The sequence below is a fragment of the Pipistrellus kuhlii genome, unplaced genomic scaffold (assembly GCF_014108245.1).
Source record: "Pipistrellus kuhlii isolate mPipKuh1 unplaced genomic scaffold, mPipKuh1.p scaffold_m20_p_11, whole genome shotgun sequence".
NCBI lineage: Eukaryota > Metazoa > Chordata > Mammalia > Chiroptera > Vespertilionidae > Pipistrellus > Pipistrellus kuhlii.
In genome coordinates, this window is record NW_023425416.1 from 36,218,329 (window position 1) to 36,241,804 (window position 23,476).

The window sequence follows — 23,476 nt, forward strand, 5'->3', positions numbered from 1 at the left end:
AAGGTCTGTCGCCTAGAGGAGCAGAGGGGCGGGACAGTGGGGGAGACTCCGGCCCAATCCCGGCGGAACTCCGCCCACCAGGCGCTTTGCCGGAACTACATGTCCCATGAGGCTCTGGGAGGCCGCCCCTCTCTTACCGGAAAGAGTTTCGCTGAAGTGGTGGTGGGGGGGAAAGGAGGAGCCCAAGAGGATTGTGGGAGAGAGGCTCTTCCTTTCCGTCTGGCCGCAGCCATCTAGGTAAGCCGTGTCGGAGACAGACGCTATTTCATCCGTCGCTCATCTCCCTCTGCCCGGGCCATCCAGGCTCGGGGACCCTGCATCCTCAGAGCTCCTCCCGCCCCCTGTGCGGCGTGAGTTTGATTAGGATGCGGGACAGCGGGGTTACGGACAGGCGGCGGCCGCCGGGGCGGGCCGGGGGATGGTGTGATGGCGGCGCGAATTCGAGCTGGGCCCAGAGAAGCGTGAAGGAAAGGGAGGCGTGGGGCAGAGGAATGGGAAGCAGGGCCAGGGCTTCCTGAAGCGAGTCGGTCGGTTGGGTAGAGTACATGCTTTTTTCTTAGGGAGTTAACCTTTTGGCGGCGGCGGCAACATTCCCCTGTATTGTCGGCGAGGCCTCTGCAGACCGGGCCGGGCCCTTGGAGATGCCGCCTGCCGCAGTGATCCGCCCCTTCAGGGCCTAAGGCTTGCGCCATTCATTCGTGCAGGGGGTGGGGGTGGGGAGAAAGGCGCCGAGGGCCTTCCTGCGCTGCCCTCTCTGGGGTCGCGGTGCGGGGGGGGGGGGGGGGAGCGTTTAGGCTAGCGATGCACTGCGGTTTGTGCAGAGCCATTTTCATTCTCCGTGGATGCCTTGTGGCTGGCGGGGAACTAAGATGGACGTACGCAGTCCTTAATACCCGGTGTTCTCTCAAAGGTAAGCCAAGATGGGCGCTTACAAGTACATCCAGGAGCTATGGAGGAAGAAGCAGTCGGATGTGATGCGCTTCCTTCTCAGGGTGCGCTGCTGGCAGTACCGCCAGCTCTCCGCGCTGCACAGGGCCCCCCGCCCCACCCGGCCCGACAAGGCGCGCAGGCTGGGCTACAAGGCCAAGCAAGGTGAGTGGTCCCTGCCCGGATGTTTGTTTTTTTGTTTTCATTTTTTTGTATAACTAAGGTATTATATGTGTACGTATCTTACCATTGCCCCCCCCCCCCCACGCACACACCCCACTCCTGTACATGCCCTCACCCCCCAGTGTTTTGTGTCCATTGGTTATGCTTATATGCATCAAGTCCTTCGGTTGATCTCTTTATTTCTCCCATATCTCCCTAACCTTCCTGCTGTAATTTGACATTCTGTTTGTTGCTTTACTGTCTCTGTATCTATCTTTTTATTCATCCGTTTATAATGTTCTTTATTATTCATAAATTCTGCCTGGATGTTTGGGTAAAATTGTATTCCAGCGGGAAAGCTAGAGGATGGTGAGTAGGAAGAGCAGCTATTGCCCCGATGTCTTCCTTCTGTAGTTCTTTGGCAGCGACTGTCTTCAGCTATCAACACATTGAAGTTGTTGACCAATAAATAGACATTTAGCTGCTCTAGCAAGTGTCTTGCATGAGTCTGGACTAAAGCAAAGTGTGCAGAGTGAGAATGAGAAGTTAATCTCTCTCTCTGTAGTTAACAAAGGATTTGAAAAATAACTTGTATTTTTTAAAAGTAAATCTCAAACTGATGTTCGTTTTACCATCATGAGGTCTGTAGTATTTGACTTATGGTCTGAATATATTTGATGTAGGAGCAAAAGTGACATGTCATTGAGTCTTGCACTCTATGGTTTTTATAAAATCACCCTAATTTTTGTTTATAGGTTATGTCATATATCGGATTCGTGTGCGCCGTGGTGGCCGCAAACGCCCTGTTCCTAAGGGTGCGACCTACGGCAAGCCCGTCCATCACGGTGTTAACCAGCTGAAGTTTGCTCGAAGTCTTCAGTCTGTTGCCGAAGTAAGTGGCTTTTTGAGAAGCAGTTGTATTGGTTACCTCCCAGAGGTGATGTGGACAGATTTGAGCAACTTTTCTGATAGCTAACTTATAGGCAGGTGAGCCCTTTGTGTTTAGATGGGGTTTGTGAGTTTCATTATTAACATTGGTTGAGTTTCTGTCAAAGGCAAGACTATAAGCCTGTCACTAATTTATATTTGCTCATATTTGTCAGAAAGTGTTTTTTATGATTAGTGTGAACCTTGGAACCAAAGCCTTTCAAGGACAGTAAAAAGGCAAAACTATGCAAAAGAGACCGTTGTGGCCTGCAGTGCCTAAAATATGCTAAACTTTAAGGTTTTTTTAAGAAGTTTGCTGCCCCCCTTCTTGATTGTGTTAGAAAAAAGGAAAGTTCCAGAATCCTAAATTTTGTTAGCCAGATAACCTTATTCATTCCTTACAGGCATTCACAAACCCCATTCATTCGATAGGGGCTAATAGTAGGGAATAGTAAGTTTAGCTTTTCATACTTACGGTTGTGTACTATAGTCTGTCTAGTGGTGAATTAAAGAGGATTCTTGGTTCCGAATTTGCTACCAGGGGAATGTGGGAGGCTGACCTTTCTTCCTCTTCTAGGAGAGAGCTGGACGCCACTGTGGGGCTCTGAGAGTCCTGAATTCTTACTGGGTTGGCGAAGATTCCACGTACAAATTCTTTGAGGTTATCCTCATTGATCCATTCCATAAAGCTATCAGAAGAAATCCTGACACCCAATGGATCACCAAACCAGTCCACAAGCACAGGGAGATGCGAGGGCTGACATCCGCAGGCCGCAAGAGCCGTGGCCTTGGGAAGGGCCACAAGTTCCACCACACTATTGGTGGTTCTCGCCGCGCAGCTTGGAGAAGGCGCAATACTCTCCAGCTCCACCGTTACCGCTAATATAAGTAATGTTTGTAAAATTCTTACCTAATAAACAATTTAGGACAGTCCTGTCTCCTTAAAAGTGTTCTTTAATTTGTTAAAACTAGTCTGCAGATTGTTTTACGAATGCATTGTCACATTATAAAAGTTAAAGTGCAATAATGTTTGAAGACTAAATGATGGTGTGTCGCATTACTCATAAGGTAGGCGCTTTTGTCTTGGCTTTATGTCAGCGATTTTCAACCTTTCTTCATCTCCAGGCACACGTGAACTAATTACTAAAATTCTGCAGCACACCAAAAAGTAATGTTTTGCCAATCTGACCAAAAATAGGTTATTTTGATCCATTCTTTTTTAACTTGACAATCTAAGGGGGCTAGAGGTCAGTGCCCCTGACTAGTCAGATACTGCATGTTTTAAAAATTGTCCCACCAGTGTGCCACAGTATATGATTGAAAATCGCTGTTTTATCTTATTAGGGAGTTTCCTATGTCAGTGTTTGGTATAGGTGTAAAATTCTGTGAGAGTGTAAAACTAGCCAGTAGGTTTGTTGGTGCATGTGATGAAACCTGCAGCTTTATTAGGGTAATGCAATGCTCTGCTTGTTTACTCTCAAGGAGCTGCTTTTTGGAGTTTGAATTTTGCTTGGAAATGTGAAAGATAACCCATTCTCATGGTCCTGTGCAGAAAAATGAAAGTTAAGTAGGGGCTTCACATGTTTTAGATTAACCCAATAAACTTCTGAAAGAGAAAAGTTTAAAAGAACGCCACCATTTTTTAGGAGAATCGAATGATTGATCCTATTGAAATGGTTCTCTTTAAAATTAAACATCCTAGTTTACCTAAACAAAACTGGCTTGGTCTCCATAGTACCACTCACTTCAATGTCAAAAGCCAGAAGCCCTGCATTCAATCCCATGACTGAACTTCATGCAAAGTAGTAATAGTAATTACGTTGGTGTATATTGAAACTGATGGAAATTGGACAAATGAGAAGAGAATTAACTTTAAGATATGTTGTGTTCTAACTATTATGAACCCGTTAGCCACCTTAAGGGAGGAAATACAATTGACTTTATTTAAGGGTACTTAAGTCCATTTAGTCTTACAAGTCATTGTGGGCCAACCCACTATATCCATTATTCCTATTATGTACTTATGTACTGGTATCAATACAAGGTTAAGGTTTCCAGTCTAGCCTTGGGCATTGTCTACAAATTTTCTCATTCCTGTGCAAACTACCCTCAAAATCCTTACCATTCCACAAACTTCCAGGCCTTCAGTTGTGCCCACCTTAATGTCAAATCATACCACCATGTCATGTTTGCCTCTTAATACAATAGACCAGGCTTCTGTTTCCCAGGATGAATCTGAGCGAGCAGGAAATACAGAAGAGTAATTGGCTCCAATTTTCCAATTCTGGGTTTGCTGACCTATTAGGTAGTTTGCTTCTAAAATCCTAATTGCTGGTTTTCTTTTTTTTAACCAATTTTTCTTACTTTCTTCATGGGTCTTAGAAGGCTTGGTTAAATGATTTCTAGAAAACATGTAGCAAACTCATAAAACCTCTTAAGACCTAAATTCCTTTCCATTCAAATCTCAAGCCATCTATTTTGTGTATAGAGGTTGTTCAACTAAAAGAATAAATGTCTGTTAAACTGAAACAAATGGACCTTCTGTTATCTTTTCTCACCTAAATTTCAATGTGCTTTAGAGCAAATGAAATATCCCAACCTGCAATAAGGTATCAAAACATGATGGCAGGAAGTCAACAATATCTAGGAAATTGAGTTTTTCTCTCAGTTCTTTGGTTTTTGCATGAATTAGAAAAATATAATTTCAGACTTTTTCTAACTGTAAGATACTAATTGGGAGAGGGGAGGAAATGTTTCCGAGAACGACTTGCTTGTCCTTGTTTTGTCTCCATTCAGCAAGTACCTAACGCCTCTATGACGGAGGAAACACAAGTATTAATGTCCCTCTAGAGGCTTTTTCTAACTGCCCCACGAGCTGTTCTGTTTTCATATTTTAGATCACCACATGATTCAAACATAACCAAACTGATTATCACGATTTTCTTTAGAAGTAGAGCAACTGGTTTCCAACAAGATGTAGGTAATTAAAACCCCCTTTGCCAGTGTGCAAACAAAGATGAAGCAACCCAGAAACTAAAGGGGGAAAAAAAATGAAGCAACTTGCTCAGGTCAGCAGTGCCATTCCGGATTCATATCTATAAACAGTTTAAATTTTGGTTAGATAATACATGGACGTGGCTAGAAATTCAAAATTTATTATAATGTTCTATAGTGAAAGGCTCCCTGTCTCCAAGTTCCCCTTTTGAAGGCAATGTTATCAATTATTTCAAGTTTTTTTATTTACCCAAGTTGGATATCCCACACCTTGCTGATTTCTTTCACATAGTTATACATCTCCAATCTTATTTTATATTCAAAAGAGCTTTCTCATGACTAAGGTATTCCACCAATATGGATGTACCATATTTGTTGGATGTGGCCCCTGCTGATGAACATGTAAGATTTTTTTTTTTTTCAGGCCCCGCTGGATAACTCGGTTAGAGTATTATCCGAGTATACCATGGTTGCAGCATGTTCAGTCTCCATCCAAACTAATTACCTAGTTTTATTTTTGCACTTTTGAGTGTGGCAGAGGTAAAGCCATGTGTACACCACAGCTTTCCTTTTTCCTGAACATACAAGTAAACAATGTTTTCTTGGTAACCTTAAATACATTTAGGTAGGGGTCTGGATGATTTATTCTTGCCTATAGAATGGGAGCAGAAGTGACATATTACTTCCCTCCAAGACAGTCAAGAGTTGGTATGCCAATGGGAGCCAGTGCTTCAAATAGGTTGAAGAAAGCTGCTCAATCCCTATCAGATTCTATAAATCAGAAATAGACTTCATTGTGTTAAGCTACTGTATTAGCTGTGTTCATTTTTTTAAATATACTTCATTGATTTTTTAAAGAGGAAGGGAGAGAGAGTTAGAAAAATTGATGAGAAACATCAATCAGCTGCCTCCTGCACACCCTCTACTGAGGATGTGCCCACAACCAAGGTACATGCCTTTGACAGAATTGAACCTGGGATCTTTCAGTCTGTAGGCTGAAGCTCTATCCACTGAGCCATACCAGTCTTGGCACTGTGTTAATATTGTAATAACACTAGAGGCCTGGTACATGCAATTCATGCACTTGCGGGGGCCGTTCTTTCAGCCCGGCCTGCGCCCTCCTGCACTCCAGGAGCCCTTGGGGGATGCCAACTGCCGACTTAGACTTGCTCCACACCACTGCTACTACACTCGCCAGTCATGAGCCCAGCTTCTGGATGAGCGACACTCCTCCTGTGGGAGTTCCTACATTGAATGTGTGACCCTTGGTGGTTGGTGCACATCATAGCAACTGGTCATTCCTCCGTTTGGTTGATTTGCATATTAGCCATTAATTATATAGGACTAAGGGGGGAGGGGTATTCCTCAGCCCAGCCTGCACTCTCCAATTCAGGACCCCCTTGGGGGATGTCCGACTGCTGGTTTAGGCCCAATCCCTCTCGCAATCCGGGACCACTGGCTCCTAACCACTCACCTGCCTGCTTGATCACCCCTAACTGCCTCTGCCTGCTGGCTTGATTACCCACTAACTGCCCTCCCTGGTGACCTGATTGCTCCCTAACTGCTCCCCCCTGCTGACCAGATTGCCCCTAACCGCCTCTGTCTGGGCTCCTGCCACTGTGGCTTTGTCCAGAAGGATGTACAAAAGATGTCTGGTCTAATTAGCACATTACCCTTTTATTAGTATAAATAGCTTAGTTTGACCCTGCCTAATTCAATAAGTGAAGTTGAGCATCAGTTATATGTTTAATAGTCTTATGTTTGCTTTATAGTGGCCTTCCATTATATTCCTTTGTCCATTTTTCTATCAGAATCCATATACTCTTTTTTCTTTTTCTTTTTTTTTTTCCTTAGAGAAAGGGAGAAGGAAAGGGATAGAAACATCGATTCAGGTGCCTCCTGCACAATCCCCACTGGTGATGTGCCCGCAACCAAGGTACATGCCTTTGATAGAATCAAACCTAGGACCCTTCAGTCCGCAGGCTGACGCTATATCCACTGAGCCAAACCAATCAGGGCAGAATCCATATACTCTTAATACCATGCTATATTAAATGAATTGGAAGGTGGCTACTAGATGATTGATTGTTGCTATGCTTCATTTCTCTGCTCCCAAGGTTCTTAAAGGTGATTTGATGTAGATTAAGTTCTTGAAAAAAATTTTTTTAATACATTTTATTGATTTTTTTACAGAGAGGAAGGGAGAGAGAAAGTTAGAAACATCGATGAGAGAGAAACATCAATCAGCCGCCTCCTGCACACTCCCTACTGGTGATGTGCCCACAACTAAGGTACATGCCCCTGACCGGAATCAAACCTGGGACCTTTCAGTCTGAAGGCCGACGCTCTATTCACTAAGCCAAACCGGTCCCAGCACATTCTTGAAATTTCAACTGTTCATTATATACTTTCAATTCTAAGCTCTGATTCCATTTCTAAGTTCTTAAATTCCTAAGAAAAATTAGAAGATATATTGTGCGTCAGGCAGACTAGATCAGGCATGTCAAACTCTCAGCCCGCAGGCTGCATGCCTTTTATTTGACCCATGTTAGCCTTTGAATTTGACATGCTTGAACTAGATTCTACAATAACAACCCTCAAATCTCATAGAATAAAAAAGGTTTGTTTCTTGCCCTTACCACATGTTCATTTGAGTTGGTCATAGTTGTCACTCCAGAAATCATGCTACAGGAACAACCGTTATCGAGTATGGCAAAGGGCAAAAAGCATGGTACAGCATGTCCGGCCTTTTATAGCTTCTGCTTAGAAGGTTGTCTGAAGCAAGTCCCATGGCTATACTTGAGTTCAAAGGGTAGGGAAGTGAAATTTCACCATGCCTGGAAAGAGGGAGAAGCTGGACTGTCTGCCATCAGGTCAGAAAGTGAGGGCGGCTTTCTCGCAGAGGTGCACCCAGCAAATATTGTTTACTGCGCTGGGGCGTGGGATGTAGGGATTTTGAAACTCGGTGATGCAGAGACAGTAGATGGTCATCGGACGTCTGTTTTTTCCACACAAAGTGTGTTTGACGTGTAGCTTTCATAACAGTATTTGTTGTTACAGATTTTACAGAATTACTAGGTTTGTCAGGTTGATACTAGGTTTTTAGAAGTTTTTGACAAAAGTTCTATCCCAATATTACTAACTATAAAAGCTACAACATCTTTTCTAAGAATAAAGGTTTTGGTTTTTAAAAGACCTTTAGTTTGCCACTAGATTCTGTTTGGCCTGCATCCTTTGCCAAAGTGTTGGGTACTTAAAGTAAGTTTTGTAAATATCACTTGGAGAGAAAAAAAACAAACACACAATTTTTTGGATTTGTCCTAAAAGGATTGAGCTGGCCTGACATACCAATAGTGAGGTGACATGCAGCCACAAGCTACATTTTGACAGTTTTTACCCAGTAACCCTCTCCGTACAGCTCCATCATTACCCCCCAGTTCAGCCTTGGGAATGTTGGGTGGACATTTAGCTTATTCATAGATTTTTAATGCAGTGAACATCATTATTATGTGTATGGTTTTCAACTTATTTTTATATAGGAAAAATAAATTAGAGACTTTTATTAGGAAACATTGATCAAGTTTCCTTTTAAAAATCTGCTGCAAAGGTGGCATAGTTAGACGGTACCTTTAAAACTCATCATCAGAGCATTCAAATTTAATAAAGCAGCTGGAACACACACTTTGCAACAGACTCTCAAATCCTGATAAAGGGCATCACCTCACCCCCTCCCAAATTAGATTAAGTCATGTAATTTAATTGGTATGCCATAAAAATCTGAGCTGGTTTGCTTGCAATTTTCATTGTCATTTAAAAAGAGGTTCATTATTTGGCAGTCCTAATTTAGAAACAGTACTTAGTGGTAATGCAATTATCAGTCATTTAATCACTCAGCTGCTTTCTTTGAAACTGTAAACATACTATCCAGGTTCCAGGTGTTGGAACTAAGCTAGGAAGTTACACTTATCAGAAAGGAAAATTCAAGAGTGATCATGCACATTAAAGAATTCTGTTTATTGGCCCCCATTTAGATGCCATGGATAAGGGTCCTGTTAGAATCCTTTGTTGGGGCAGGGGGGAGAATCTATTGCTGTTGATAACATCCAACATTAGTATTTTTATTAGAATGAAACTATTTTAAATGCTCCACCCCTCCCAATTTAGAAGTCCCTAATTCGTTCATTCTTTTTTTAGTTTTTGTATGACATCTGTTGGTATAATAACAGCTCATAGATTTTCTCCTCTATATCCTCACTCTACTCTTGTTCTTTGCTCCTCTTCCAGTCAGTCAGTGAGGAGAGAATCCAGACCCCCAAAGTAAGGTCATTAGCAGGACCTAGGGATGAGACCAGGAAGTGCCAATCCCAAAGATAAAACCATCCAATGGAGAGGCTACCTGTCAACAGAAAAGTTTTCCTAATGTAACCCCTCCTACAATGTAACGGTAGGAATTAATGTCTCAGGCCACAGTATCAACTGTTTTTATGTGATCCGTAAAATACTTCTCAAGTTCTGAAATGCTTTGAACAACAGCATTACCACTATTTCAAAATGGTGCTCTTTCTCTCATGACTTTTCATGAATGTCACCAACTGTTAGAAAAGCCACTGCCTTTTGCAATAAAAAAAATGCTCATCTCAAGGCCTTGTAAATTTGGAACAGGCTCCAAGTGGGGTTGGGCAGCTGGACTACTTAAGACTCCCTTCACCTACTAGGGCTCTTTTTTTTTTAAATTTATTTTTTAAATATATTTTATTGATTTTTTACAGAGAGGAAGAGAGAGGGATAGAAAGTTAGAAACATCAATGAGAGAGAATCATCTATCAGCTGCCTCTTGCATACCCCCTACTGGGGATGTGCCCGCAACCAAGGTACATGCCCTTGACCGGAATAGAACCTGGGACCTTTCAGTTCACAGGATGATGCTCCATCCACTGAGCCAAACCAGTCAGGGGTACTAGGGCTCTTAATAGTCACCACTGCCACCACCGTGACACCCCCTTAAATGCTCTGTAGTGGAGCTGAGTCTAAAAGAAATTATTTAGTAGAATAAAAAGGTAACAGGAAGGAAGAAATAGGCATGTATCCAACTAGATCATCTAGTTTTACAAGATAAGCAGTACTCTCTGGGACTCACGTTGATGCCTCAGGCTAGCTTCTAACTCTCTCTTGTGCCTGTATCTTCCATGGAAAACATGAGAGATAGTACCATGCATTAGCAGGGGAGTGCTTAAAGGCAAGGAAACTAGCTAGAGTCACCTTGCTTGAGGTCAAACTCCTACACTCCCATTTCCTGGTAGGAATCATGTTGGGCAAGTGGCTTCAAGTCTTTAAGTCTAAAATCTCTCATTATTAAAATAGGTAAAACAATACATCTAGAGCTTGTATTTTTCCAGTCCTATCTGGAGAAAAAGGAGTGCTCTGAGAGACTGGATGTCTAGGTCAGATTTCTTAAAAAGAAATCATTCTATGCTTATTTATGATAGGAATAACTACCTCCCAACCCCATATGTTCATGTCCTAATACCTGAAACTTGTGCATATGTTAAGTTTACAAAGCAAAGGAGAATTAAGGCTGCAGATGGAGTTAAGATTGCTTGCTGACCAGTTGACTTTGAGATGGGGGGATTATCTGGTTGGGCCCAATGTAATTACAAGGGTTCTTTAAATACAAGAGAGAGGCAGAAGAGCATGAGTATCAGAGAGCCAGCAATGCAGACTCTGTCCAATATCGGTGGCTTTGAAGAAGGAAGCAGGGGACAATCAAAGAATGTGAGCAGTCTCTAGTAGCTGGAAGAGGCAAGAAAACATTCTCCCCTAGAACCTCCAGAGAGGAACACAGCTCTGCTCACAGCTTGGTTTTAGTTCCGTGAATCTCATGCTGAACTTTTGACCTCTAGAACTGAAAGACAGTACATTTGTATTGTGTAAGCCAGTAAGTTTTGGGGAATTTGTTAGAGCAGCAATAGGAAATGAATCCAGTATTGCTATGCTAACTGCATTCATCGTTCAGTCTCACACAGAAATTATTCTCTCTCCCATCACACACCTCTAGAACTCTAGCTCCTCTATCTGTCCGCAGTTTCTTATGAATCACTCCATGCCAGTGGTCCTCAATGGGAACAATTTTGCCCCCCAGGGGACATTTGGCAATGAATGGAGACATTTCTGGTTGTCACAACTGGGAACTAGCAGGGTTTGGTACTGGCATCAGAGGGTGGAAGCCAGGAATGCTGATAAATATCCTATAATGCACAGGATAGCCGCACCCCCCAAAAAATTATCCAGCCCAAAATGTCAATAGCATCACTCTTGGGAAAATCCTACTCTACATGTATATCAGCTTATCTAATATCTAAGATTGAGGGAAAGTGCCTATAGTTAAATAATTCCTATACCTTACCTCCTCCTACTCCATTCTCTCTGCCTTTTAGGGGGGGGGGGGGCTTGCTTTATTTATACCATGCATTCTCAAAAGGGTAGGTAATACTGGCCCCAAGGGCTTGGCAAATGATTCTTGAGGGACAACCCCCTGCTATTACAATAATTTGTGGCCTTCTAACATTCAACCCCACCAGACAAAATCAGCATACTTTGGAGATATTGTGGAGATATGACCCAAAAAAGTGAGTCATAATCTTTTGCTGGTAATCCATTCCACCAGGTGCCTTCAGTTTGTAAAAAATGCAGAATTGTGAAACTCAATAAAGCGAAGCACAATAAAAGGAGGTATGCCTGTACTTCATTTCCCCCACTAGAGAGACCATAAAAGATATTTGATTTTTTCCCTGGTGGAGGACAATGGAAAAAACGTTGAGAAACACTGCTTTACACTAAAGTTTGTCATTAAAATCTTCCAAAGGTGATCTTCTCTTCTGACCTTATTAGGTTTAAGGGGAACTTACCCATAAGCTGGTAGAGAGTTGTATTGTTTAGCAAAGAACATCAATGAAAAATGTTTTTGCAAGCTAGAAAATCCACTTTAAAATGTGTTTACTGCTGAAACCGGTTTGGTTCAGTGAATAGAGCGTCGGCCTGCAGACTGAAGGGTCCCAGGTTCGATTCCGGTCAAGGGCATGTACCTTGGTTACGGGCACATCCCCAGTAGGGGACGTGCAAGAGACAGCTGATCAATGACTCTCTCTCATTGATGTTTCTAACTATCTCTCTCTCTTCCTCTCTGTAAAAAATCAATATATTAAAAAAAAATGTGTATACTTAGGAATTTAAAAATGTATATAAAGATGATGTACAAAATTACTGCTCAGCTGCTAACACTTAGTTCAAGGTGTTTTGCCCTGTCTTCTTCATTTTTCCTAGGAAAGGCCCTTAATTATGCAAAAGAGCTACCAGTTGTATGCCAAAGTTATGAATATATAACCACACATACTAGAACTTCTAAAGTACAGTGTTTTTAATCTCATGCCACAAAATTTTGTTTTCTGCTAAACTATACTTCAAAAACAGTTAATATGGTATAATATTAGCAGCCTAATATTTCTATGAGAATGCAATTTTTGGCCTTTTAAAATTTACATGTTTATGTTATAAATATTAAAAACGCTTAAGAGAGGTTTCTAAATTTAGTTCAAAGAATGACAAAGTCTTTGTGTGTTTGCTATTTGCTCCTTTCTTCCTTCCATTTCTGTGCAGAGAAACATTTTTTTCACAAAGAAAAACTAAATGTCTTCTCACCTTTCCTCACCCCCAAACAAACTGCTCCTATAAACCAAAACCAAACACCAAAAGTAATTGTATCCATATGTGTTGTCATGGGTATAAAGTAAGAAGTGGCATGCATCTTAGGCAGCTCTAGGCCATGCTGTCATAATGACATGTCTCTTGTGATACTGGTTCTTTGAATGATTAAATGGTAGTTCAGATATTTGAATGACGTCATTCCATTGCAGCTCCTCTGCCTATTTTGCTTTCATACAGCAAATGTGTTAAAAATTTAAGTCCCAGCTTGAACTTTTCTTTATGCTGAGATCAGCCCTGTGGATTGCTTCATTATACAGTGCCTGCAGGGGTGGCACTTCCGGGCAGGCGGCCAGCACTCTCGGGTCAGCAGGAACTATTTTTGCTCAATTTATAAAGCAAAAGGGATTCGGTTGACTGATAAGGACCAACTCTGCAAGAATTAATGCTAACCACAGTGGTGATTATTCACAGCTTGCCCATCTTCCTGACAAAATAAAACATTCCCCAGAGATTATGTCTCTCTCCTTTTTTATTTTTTTAAAAATATATATTTTTATTGATTTCAGAGAGGAAGGGAGAGAGAGATAGAAATATCAGTGATGAGAGAGAGTCATAAATAGGCTGCCTCCTGCACACCCCCGACGGGATGGAGCCTGCAACCCAGGCATGTGCCCTTGACCGGAATCGAACCTGGGACCCCTCAGTCTGCAGGCTGATGCTCTATCCACTGAGTCAAGCCTGCCAGGGCTGTTTCTCTCCTTTAAATGAAAGCATCCAGACTGATGAATGTCTGAGGGAAGGGGATTATATATATATATCCCAGTGACACAGACAACGTCAGTGAAGGCCTGGATGGGGGTGTGTGGAGTGGAGGGGGTCAATGGGGAAAAAGGGAGGGACAACTGTAATACTTTTAACAATAAATTTTTAAATATATTTTATTGATTTTTTTACAGAGAGGAGGGGAGAGGTATAGAGAGTTAGAAACACAGATGAGAAACATCCATCAGCTGCTTCCTACTGGGGATGTGCCTGCAACCAAGGGACATGCCCTTGACCGAAATCCAACCTGGGACCCTTCAGTCCAGCAGGGCCTACCAGATGACTTTTGAAGACACAGTCACTTCACTCCACGGAGTTATTATTTTGATCAGAGGAATGAGGAAAGTGTAGTAAGCAGAAATCCACTATGAATCATCTGAGAATTGTTACAGACTGGGCCATAGACTCCACGGGGTTAATAAATGAGGCTCCTTGGAATGACAGCAGCAAAAGGCAATCCCACTGCAGCTACAGCACTCAGAGACTGTCCAAGCCATATGCCACTCAGCATCCTCCTGTGGCACTGAGGAGCCCGACAGGTTTCCAGGGGCCAGTGGTGTGGCTGGGACTGACCTGGGTTGTAGCTGTATAGCTTCTGATAATTACCCACAAAGCCTCACAGGAGGGAGGTGGCCTTTAAAAAACCGTGAGGTCCATAGACACAGACTTTATTTCACACACATTATCATGGAAGACAGGGTCTTATTTCCTTTGCAATGGCTTAGTTCCACTTCCATTTGCTTCTCTTTTCAAATTTAAATGGTAATATCCTCTGTCTTTTTAAAAATACTTTTTTTAGGAGCAATTTTAGCTTCTCAACAAAATTGAATGGAAAGTACAGAGTTCCCATATTCCTTTGGTCTCCATAAACACATTAACAACTTCCTGCACAATCAACATCCATGACACAGTGGTATGTTTATTACCACCAATGAACCTATAGTGACACACCATAATCATCCAAAGTCCATAGTTTCTATGAGGGTTCAGGCAGGACATGGGTCCACCTTTGTCGTATATAGGTTTCACTGTCCTAAAAATCCTGTGTGCTCTGCCTCTTCATCCTTCCCTCCCCCACCACCTCTGGAAACTGATGATATTTTTATCATCTCCAATTTTTGCTTTGTCCAGAATGTCATATAGTTAGGCTTGTACAGTATGTAGCCTTTTCAGAGTGGTATCCTTTTATGATTTATTTTTTGCCTTCTATTATAGTCTCTTCACATTGGCCTCATTTTACTCATGCAGAAGCAGATGGTGGTTGATACATAAAATGAAAAAGCAAGCAACAAAGTGTAGCCTGGGGAATTCTTGCATCAGCATCTCATGGGGTGATAAAGCCCTGAGGTAGGGAAGAAAAGAGGACCACTGTAGTTAGAGAACTGTGTTTAGGGGGTGACATGAGAGCCCTGTAAAGAGAAGGGGCCATCCTCCTGTGGCAGGTCAAGGTAAGGCACTGGGTTTTTTTCAGAGTGCTATAGGAAGCAATAGGAGGGTTTAAACATTGAAGAAAAATAACACCCAGGTGGCTCAATCGGTTGGGCATCATCCCTGTGTAGCCAAAGGTTGCAGGTTTGATTCCTAGTCAGGGCACATGCCCAGGTTGTGGGTTCAGTCCCTGGTGAGGGGCCTGCAGGACATGCCAGTCCATGTTCCTCTCTAACATGGATGTTTCTCTCTCCCCCTTCCTCTCTCTCTAAAAATAAATTAATAGAATGTTAAAATATGTACACAGATAATAATTTAATTAAAAATATTTTAAAAATAAAATAAAAATAAATTAATAAAAAAAATCTTTAAAAATTCTTGGGGCACACCAGTTGAAAATCTTTGTTCTAGAGTAGGGGTGTCGAACTCAATCAGAGAAGGGGCCAAAATCTAAAATCCAGCCTAAATCGCGGGCCGAATGGTTTACTGAACAGTCATAAACTGTCATTGTGATGGAAACGCAGCGGAGTGCAGTGATGACAGCGCGGTGCGGGCCACATTGCAAGGCCTGGCGGGACGGATTTGGCCCGCGGGCCTTGTGTTTGACACATGTGTTCTAGAGTAATAGCAACGCAGAAGTAAGAAGCCCAGAGGTTAAAGACACACTATGAAGGTAGACTAGCTCAGATTTGTTAATGGATTGAATAGGGTATAAAAGTGGAGGGTGGGAGAGGAGAGGCGTGTTGGATATGTGAAAATATCTTACATATTACATTTCCCTCAACATGTTATGCTGAACATTTAAAAAAATATTTTTATTGATTTCAGAAAGTAAGGGAGAGGGAGAGAAACATCAATGATGACAGAGAATCACTGATTGGCTGCTTCTGCATGCCCCCCACTGGTGACTGCAGCCTGGCATGTGCCCTTGACCAGAAAAGAACCCAGTACCCTTTAGTCTGCAGGCCAACACTCTATCCACTGTGAGCCAAACCAGCTAGGGCTATGCTAAACATTTTGAAAGAGCAATTTGGAAAGAATTTTCCAGTGTATACCCATTTACACCTAAGATCTTAGTATACTCCTATCCATTTTTCCACCCCTCCATGCATCAGTCCACCTTCTGTTTGTAGTGCATTTAACATTGCCATCAGTGCCCTTCTCTCTGCCTGCCTCAGCACAGGTCAATTGGTTCGTTTTTTTCCTTTTGATGTAAAAAATTTACATTCAAGGTGAAACGCACAGACCTTAAGAATGCATTCACTGAGTTTTTGACACCCGAACCCATCTGTCTACATCTTAAATCGGAGATGCCCAAGGGATATCAATGGGGCATAAGCAAACGAGTTGCCGGATGTAGAAATCTGGGGCTCCGTCAGAGGAGACATCTGGCACCTTCAGCACATGGGTCTAGATGAGCTCGGGGGTCGGATGAAGACGCCAGGGGCGTGCGGAGGGAGGAGGAGCGGGCTGTGTCCGCAGGGAGTCCCAGGGCTCAGAGGCCTGTCCGGTGGGAGAAGGGGACCTGCGGAGAGGCCAGGGGTTGGGCTAGCCCCGGCCAAAGTTGGCACAAGGCGGGCTCCTGAAAAGCCAGCCTGCTTGGCGCCGCGGGGCGGGTCTTGGTCGCCATCCGAGGGGACTTGAGGTGTCACTAAGTGCGGGGGAGGGGGCCTGGGGGAAGGGGCGGCGGCCCGGGTTCCCGGCCCGGCGGGAGGTCAGCCGGCTGGAGGGTAAAGAAGGGATGTGGAGGCGGTGAGGGGGTGATGGTGGGAGTAATGGAGAAGGGAAAGGGATGAAGGAAAGGAGGGAGAGGCGGAGGCCAGGGAAGGGGAGCCGGGGAGGCCAGGAGGCGGGAGGGGCGGAGCTGCCGCAGCGGCCGGCGCGGGGCGGGCGGGCGGAGGGAGGGGGTGTGCGCGGGTCACATGGTCGCGGCCGCCTCCCCGCCCGCCGCCCTGGCCGCCGCGGAGCGCTGCTGCAGGAAGCCTCGGCGCCGCGCTTTTGTTGTCAGGGGCCCCGCGAGGAGCGCCGCTCGCCGCCCGCCGCCTCCCTCCTCTCTCCCTCTGCAGCCCGCTCCCCGGCCGCCGGCCCCGGCGCCCCGCCCATGAGGGGGCCCCGCGACCACCGCCGCCTCCAGCCCGGGGCGGCGCGGCGCTGAGCGGGAGGCGGAGCCGCCCCCTCCCCGAGGGCGCCATGGAGGTGACTGCGGGTAAGAGCCGGGCTGCGGCGGCGGGTCGGGGGCCGGCGGAGGGGTTGCTCGCAGCCCGCTCTGGGCACTTACGGGGGCGGCGGCCAAGGGGGTGTCTCCCCACAGGGGCGGCGGGGTGGGCTGCCGCGGGACGCGAACCCTCCTCGGACTGGGTTCCCGCCGCCCCGCGGGCCGCCCCGCGGTGGCCCTCCCGGTTCCCCTCCCTGCTCCCCGCATCGCCGCAGCGCGGCCCGGCGGGCGCCGGCCGGCCCCCCCCTCACATGGCCGGGCCGCGCGAGCCACGTGCGCGCTGTGTTTACGTTCGGCGGCGCGCGGGCGCCGGTTGGCTGGACGGGCGCGTGACGCGGCATTACATAATGGGCGGCGGCGGGCGGGGACACGTGAGGCCGCTCGGCTCCGTGACCCACATTCCCCGGGGCCGCAGGGACACGTGGGGGCGGGGCGGGGGCGGGGGCGCGCGCGCTGGCGGGGAGCTCCGCTGCCTCCCGGGAGGCCCCGCCCCTTGGAAGACTCCGGGCTGTGACGTGGCCGCGGTGCCCTCCTCCCTCCCTCCCTCCGTGGGGTTTGCACGGCGCGGAGGCTGCCGCGCGTGCTTGTGCGCGTGCGCGGGCGGAGATTCCCTCCTCTTGGCCCCCCCCCCCCACCGCCCCTCCCCGTCCCCACTCCGTCCGCGGGCGCGCGGCTCCGGGGCGGGCGCGGATGCCGCAGTGCTCCGCCCGCGCGGCGGGGAGGTGACCCCGATGCGGGAGCCGGAGCCGGAGCCGGGCGGGCGGGCGGGCCGGCCGGCCGGCCGGCCGCAGACCTTGCGGACGCGGAAGAAGTGCGGGGCGCGGGCGCGCTGCAGCCCAAGGGCGATGATGCTCCGGGACCGGCGTGGGGGCTCCCAAGACGCGAGACCCTCGGAGGAGTCTTAGGTGCTGAGAGCCTCGCCTCGCCGGGCAGACGGGACAACACCCGCCCTGGTGAAGGCAGCTTCACTGTTATAAAAAAAAAAAAAAATGTTTTCCTCCAGGACGCGACCTTTCCTATCTGAAGCCATAAAAACCGGCTTGAAATTCTCCTTGGGCTGGGATCCTTTACTGTAAACGGGTCACACCCGTAGCTAATCATTCAGCCCAGCGTGTGGCCAGGGTGACTCAGGTGGCCCTGAGGGTCATTCATTGTTCATTTCAGTTTTTTTTTTTAAGACTCATAAGTTGTTGACCTTGCCTGAACCTGATCAACAGAATTTGGCTTTATACCACCTTTTTTTTGGTTACCTTTCCCGTTACAATGCTATGGGACTCTATTTTACTTCTCCCCTTTTCGTCTGCCCATAAAAGATGGTCTTTATGCAAACGCCAGTGAGGTTACAGAAGAAGCCAGTTTTTATTTTTTTTTTTAAGTTATATGCTGTCAAAAGAACGCCTTGATAACAGTTGTGTGGTGAATTCTCCAGCAGTAAAAATACAGTGATTTTCTGCCGAAACCGGTTTGGCTCAATGGATAGAACGTCGGCTTGGGGACCTGGGTTTGATTCGGGTCAAGGGCATGTACCTTGGTTGCGGGCATATCCCCAGTAGGGGGTGTGCAAGAGGCAGCTGATCGATGACTCTCCCTCATCGATGTTTCTAACTATCTCTCTCCCTTCCTCTCTGTACAAAAATCAATAAAATATATATTTTTAAAAAATATAGTGATTTTCTAACTTTTGCTTACCTATGGGTCTACTTAGCCTTTGAGGGTGTTTTTTAAAATTGGGTAACTTTATGACGGGATTAAACTCTTGATAGGCTTTGGAGGTGAGCAGGTTCAGCCTCCTCTAACGCAGCCTTTAGCATGAATAAATTCTAACAGCTTTGCAACCTCACATAGGGGGAGGCTCAGGGTGATTAGAAACATTTTCTCTGGTTTGAACCTTTTGGAACAATATCACATATCTTAATCTTAGTCTTGCTTTTTGGAGATGCCAATAGAAAACTTCCTTCGAGGAAGGTCCCCTTTCTACCCCTCCACCCCCGTCCATTTATAGTTGTTACTCTTGTTTTTTGCAAAGGGTCTTTTTTTTTTTTTTTTTTTTTTTCCTTCAATCGTCATCCTTGTTGCCTTTGGGGCTGTAGCACCTATAAATGAATAGGCTCCTGCGGAAATCGTTGGACCGTTACCAAGTTCCAAGCTTGGGAATTCTGCTGCGAATGAATTCTCTGGCAGGCATAGCTTTTGTAGCATATTGCTTTGCTGACTCAACAGTAACCTTGCAATCAGGACCTTTTCATGTGAACTTTTGAAGCTAGATTTTATCCATCGTGCGGGTAGTTGTTTGACTTTTAAGTGTAGGAATTTGCAGTTCTTTCTTAAAATTTCTCTTATTCTTTTGGCTCCCAAGTTCAAGCTGTCATAAGCTGTTAGTATATTAACAATTTCTGCTGTTGGAAGGAGTTTTGATAAGTGTTCCCTTTAATTTTCTTCAAAATGTAAATGTTGACCAGGGTGGAACAAAATTCACTGCTCACTGGCACACCTCTGACCCTTCCCGTTGGGTTGATATTGTGTTAGTAAATACACGGTTCAACCAGTGACCATTTCATCTGTCCTATAATTCCTGACATCTGTCCTGTAATTCCTGTGTCTCTACTCTCTCCATGACTGTTACAGATGTGATATAGAAGTGGTAGAAATTGACTCATACCTTTTTTTTTTTTAATCTTTATTGTTCATATTATTACAAAAGTTCCTCATTTCCCCCCTTCTCCACCAGGTTCCTACCCCACCCTCTGTGACTAATACCTTTTTGTCACAGATAGATTTTGATTGTGTATACAAGGTTCTTTAAATAACTCATTGCATAAACTTACTAACCTAGACTGTAATTAATATTTTAAAAGTTAGGAAAATGTCTCCACATAGTTCATTCATATCTTTACAAATCTGTATTCTGCATTTCTCCAAACATGGAAAGGACATCAGAGGCAGATACGGGTAAAGAAATGTTCACTTGGAGAGAGAGAGAGAGAGAGCACAGTAATGGGAAGAATCAGATGTGAAGTAGGAAGCTGCCTAAGTCAATGGAGTTGAGGCATTCAGGAGGTAATGTGGAAATAAGAACATACAGAGGAACCACTGGGTCATATGACACCTTCAGAATTGAAGGAACCAAGAAAGGAGAGGGAGAGTTAGTTTGTTTGAACTATTCTGATTGGGCTCCAGTATCATGATGGTAAAATAATAATCACCAGTATCTGTTGAGCATTTCCTTTGTGCAAGGCCTTTTACATGCACTACTACTTAGATACTTCACGTTAATTCTGTCTTTGAAAGTTCTGCCAGTGGAAGATGAGGTGCTAATTGAAGTTAAGTAACAGGCAGGCAGTGGGAGAGGCAGGTTTTGAACCCACAGAGTCCAGTTGGGGGGTACAAGCTAGCTGCCGTGGGTTCACTTGGTTTGCAGTGGTGCAGGGTCATAGGGGGAAAAGGGCGGGTGTCAGCAGGGCCTCCCAATTTCACCATTCCATTTTTTAAATCTTGTTGCTGGTCAATCTGTTTTTATTTCCACACACTAGATTACACTTGCCCTCCCATTCCAGCTATTTACATGGGGTCAAAACCCACTATTTTACAAAATAAGACCTATTCTCTTCTTGTTCACCCTCATTTATTTGTTATCTTAAGTAATCTCTTACATGGTACATCATCCAATAATTCATATATTCTTTAAGTGCCCATTTAGTGTTACCTTGACTGTTAGCCTCTCTTGAGCTGGGCCCTCTGTAGTGCTCTTGTGCGATCCTCAGCAGTTCACAGTGATGTGTATGGAAAATGCTCAGTCACATTGCACTGGGATGGATGGTTACCATAGCTGTTTCCCCAGCTGGCCCCTCAGGCTTTTTAAGGCTGTTTTCTAGAGCCCTGACACTCAGGACACAGTTGGACGTTTAGTATTGCCATTAGATCTTCTCTACCATCCTGTGATTAGAAATTACTAATAATCTTTTTTTTTTTTAATATATTGATTTTTTACAGAGAGGAAGGGAGAGAGATAGATAGCTAGAAACGAAACGTTGATGAGAGAGAAACATCGACCAGCTGCCTCTTGCACACCCCCCACCGGGGATGCGCCCGCAACCAAGGTACATGCCCTTGACCGGAATTGAACCCGGGACCTTTCAGTCCGCAGGCCGACGCTCTACCACTGAGCCAAACTGGTTTCGGCTACTAATAACCTTTTTAAAAAATGTATTTTTATTGATTTCCAGGAGGAAGGGAGAGGGATAGAGAAATAGAAACATCAATGATGAAAATCTTTGGTCACCTGCCTCCTGCATGCCCCCTCCTGGGGATGGAGCCCACAACCCCGGGCATGTACCCTGACCTGGAATTGAACCGTGACCACCTGGTTCATAGGTTGACGCTCAACCAATGAGCCACGCCAGCCGGGCGATTAATAACCTTTTAAAATGAGAAAACTAAAGCTTCTTGATGGTACAAATGTTTTCATCTAAATTACAAGGCAAACAAGTACAGTCATGACTTGAACTCAAGCATGCTTTCTGAGGCTGGGTGGCAGTGGCAGTGGGAGGGTTTTGGTGATGGGCAAGCCTATAATTGGGGCAAGAAAATCCCAATATCTGCAGGAACAGTGAGTGCATCCCAGGAGGTCAAAATTGGATATTGGCTTCTGGCTTGTCTGAAGTTGACCACTGGGTAAGCCCCAGCCTGGGAACCTGGCCCAGCTCCATCCTTTTCAACTAAAAATAGAGAAGACTGTGCCTCAGCTAATTTTAGCTTGAGGCATCTAAGAGGCATTTTCTGCCTGTTTCTGGAGGAATTAGGACATGCTGGTTCGGGTATTTTGTCTTTCTTGCTTTATCACCAAAAACTGTATGTAGAGAGCACGTTACTAATTCTTGTTTATGAATACCATCTCATTACAATCCTATAAATAACTGGCAGATATTCCCATTTCTAGAAGATGACAAGTTCAGAGAGATTGAAAGTGACTTGCTTGCCCAGGACTTCTTAATGAGAGATAATAGTCTGTCCTTTGGATTAGGCAGCCCTAACTTTCAACCCTGGCCCTGCCATTTAGTAGCTGTACCACTTCACCTCTCTGAGCTCTGAGTTTCTCATCTGTAAAATGGGATACTGGAAATGAATTCACAGGGTTCCTGTGAGGATGAAATGTGACATGATATTGTGTCCTTTCATTCTTGACATTGATTGCATAGTTGGTGACTTAGTTTTCACTTTCCTTTTTTCATTGGGTTGAGGAACTGCCAGATGTACTCTGACCTTCTAGAGTACATCTGGGTTGCTAATCATCATATTGGTGTTGGTTTCTGGTAGCAAGAGTAGATGCTGTAAGTGAATCAGTGTAGAAGGTCTTGCTAGGAGAATGTAGCTGCTTCTAGATAGAGCATCTTTTATTCCATGGTGCCTGGCACAGATTTTTGTTGTTGTGAATGATTGTTGAATTCCTAAAGATAGGAATAGGTTTTTTATTTTATTTTTAGGAATAGGTTCTTAACCGGACTAATAATAACTCAGTAATTTTTCTTAGGTTTAATTTTGGAGCTTTTGCAAAGGAAGGTTTGTTTTGAGTTATAACAATATCTTCCATTGCCCACTCTGCTTTAAATTAGTTCTTAAGCCATCTGAAGAGCTCAGATTTCCAAAGTTTTTTTTTTTTTTTTTTTTTTTTTTTTAATCTGAGGTAGTCTGAAGGAGGTGCCTCCTGAGTATAAATGGTTGACTCAGATGCTGGCCCCAGGAAAGTCTTCTAAGGAAAACGATCACTTTCTCATCTTTTATCCCCTTGAGATCTTCTGGAATTGAATTTTACTACCTAAGGCAGTAGCTTAGAAAGACAAATAGCGATGAGACCTTCCTTTGGGAGTTTATTCAGGACTAAGGATAATGTTTTTCTTTATATCCTGAGTGCAGACACGTGAAAGAAGCACCGGGTCCTCTGGCCAGAATGTGTCTGCTTTTTGCACAGGCATAATCTTCAAGACCTCATCTGGAGGGATGCCCAAGAAACAGTCAATGATCTCAGATGCCTTGATGGGCAAGGAGAATGGATAGATTTCCTCTAGGGATTTGATCTTCATGTCCTTGACCTGGCGGCCCAGCGTGGTGACAGGGAGTCACACCTTGTCCTCGATCTTGCCTCCATGAGTTCTGCGGCCTCGGCTCCTGCTCAGACCCCAGCCGTGACCCCAGGCCTGGATGTCGCTGCCAAATCCCCCCACCTCCTCTCCGGGCCCTCCTGCAACACTGGCATCATCCTTCATTTGGTCTTTCCTCGGAAAGGAAGCGTGTGTTTGTGTTTAA

General features: G+C 44.9%; 2 protein-coding genes across 6 annotated transcripts in view; both read left to right on the forward strand.

The window, feature by feature from the left end:
• Positions 1 to 112: 112 nt before the first annotated feature.
• RPL15 (ribosomal protein L15) lies at positions 113 to 2,949 on the forward strand. 4 transcript variants are annotated; one of them, XM_036431605.2, is made up of 4 exons: positions 113 to 234; positions 909 to 1,092; positions 1,845 to 1,981; positions 2,594 to 2,949. In XM_036431605.2, the coding sequence occupies exons 2-4, from the start codon at positions 921 to 923 to the stop codon at positions 2,897 to 2,899; spliced, it is 615 nt and encodes a 204-aa protein (XP_036287498.1). In that variant the 5' UTR covers positions 113 to 234; positions 909 to 920; the 3' UTR covers positions 2,900 to 2,949. The 4 variants fall into 4 exon arrangements, with proteins under 4 accessions (XP_036287498.1, XP_045435278.1, XP_036287497.1 ...); XM_045579322.1 differs by having other exon boundaries at positions 163 to 237; positions 911 to 1,092; XM_036431604.2 differs by having other exon boundaries at positions 190 to 350; positions 911 to 1,092.
• NR1D2 (nuclear receptor subfamily 1 group D member 2) overlaps positions 374 to 23,476 on the forward strand; it is a 42,712-nt gene continuing 19,609 nt past the window's right edge. Inside the window, exons 1-3 of one of the 2 annotated variants that reach the window (XM_036431602.2) lie at positions 374 to 380; positions 16,428 to 16,433; positions 17,130 to 17,167. In XM_036431602.2, coding sequence (XP_036287495.1) covers positions 17,152 to 17,167 — 16 coding nt within the window. In that variant the 5' untranslated portion in view covers positions 374 to 380; positions 16,428 to 16,433; positions 17,130 to 17,151. Of the gene's footprint in view, positions 381 to 16,427; positions 16,434 to 16,884; positions 17,168 to 23,476 lie in introns of those variants that run through there. The other variant, XM_036431603.2, reaches the window with a different exon arrangement.

Coding starts and splice junctions, on each gene's coding strand:
- RPL15 (XM_036431605.2), top strand. CDS start 921: ATGGGCGCTTACAAGTACATCCAGGAGCTATGGAGGAAGAAGCAGTCG. Junction 1,093..1,844: donor GGGCTACAAGGCCAAGCAAG/GTGAGTGGTCCC, acceptor TTTTGTTTATAG/GTTATGTCATATATCGGATT. Junction 1,982..2,593: donor GTCTTCAGTCTGTTGCCGAA/GTAAGTGGCTTT, acceptor TTCCTCTTCTAG/GAGAGAGCTGGACGCCACTG.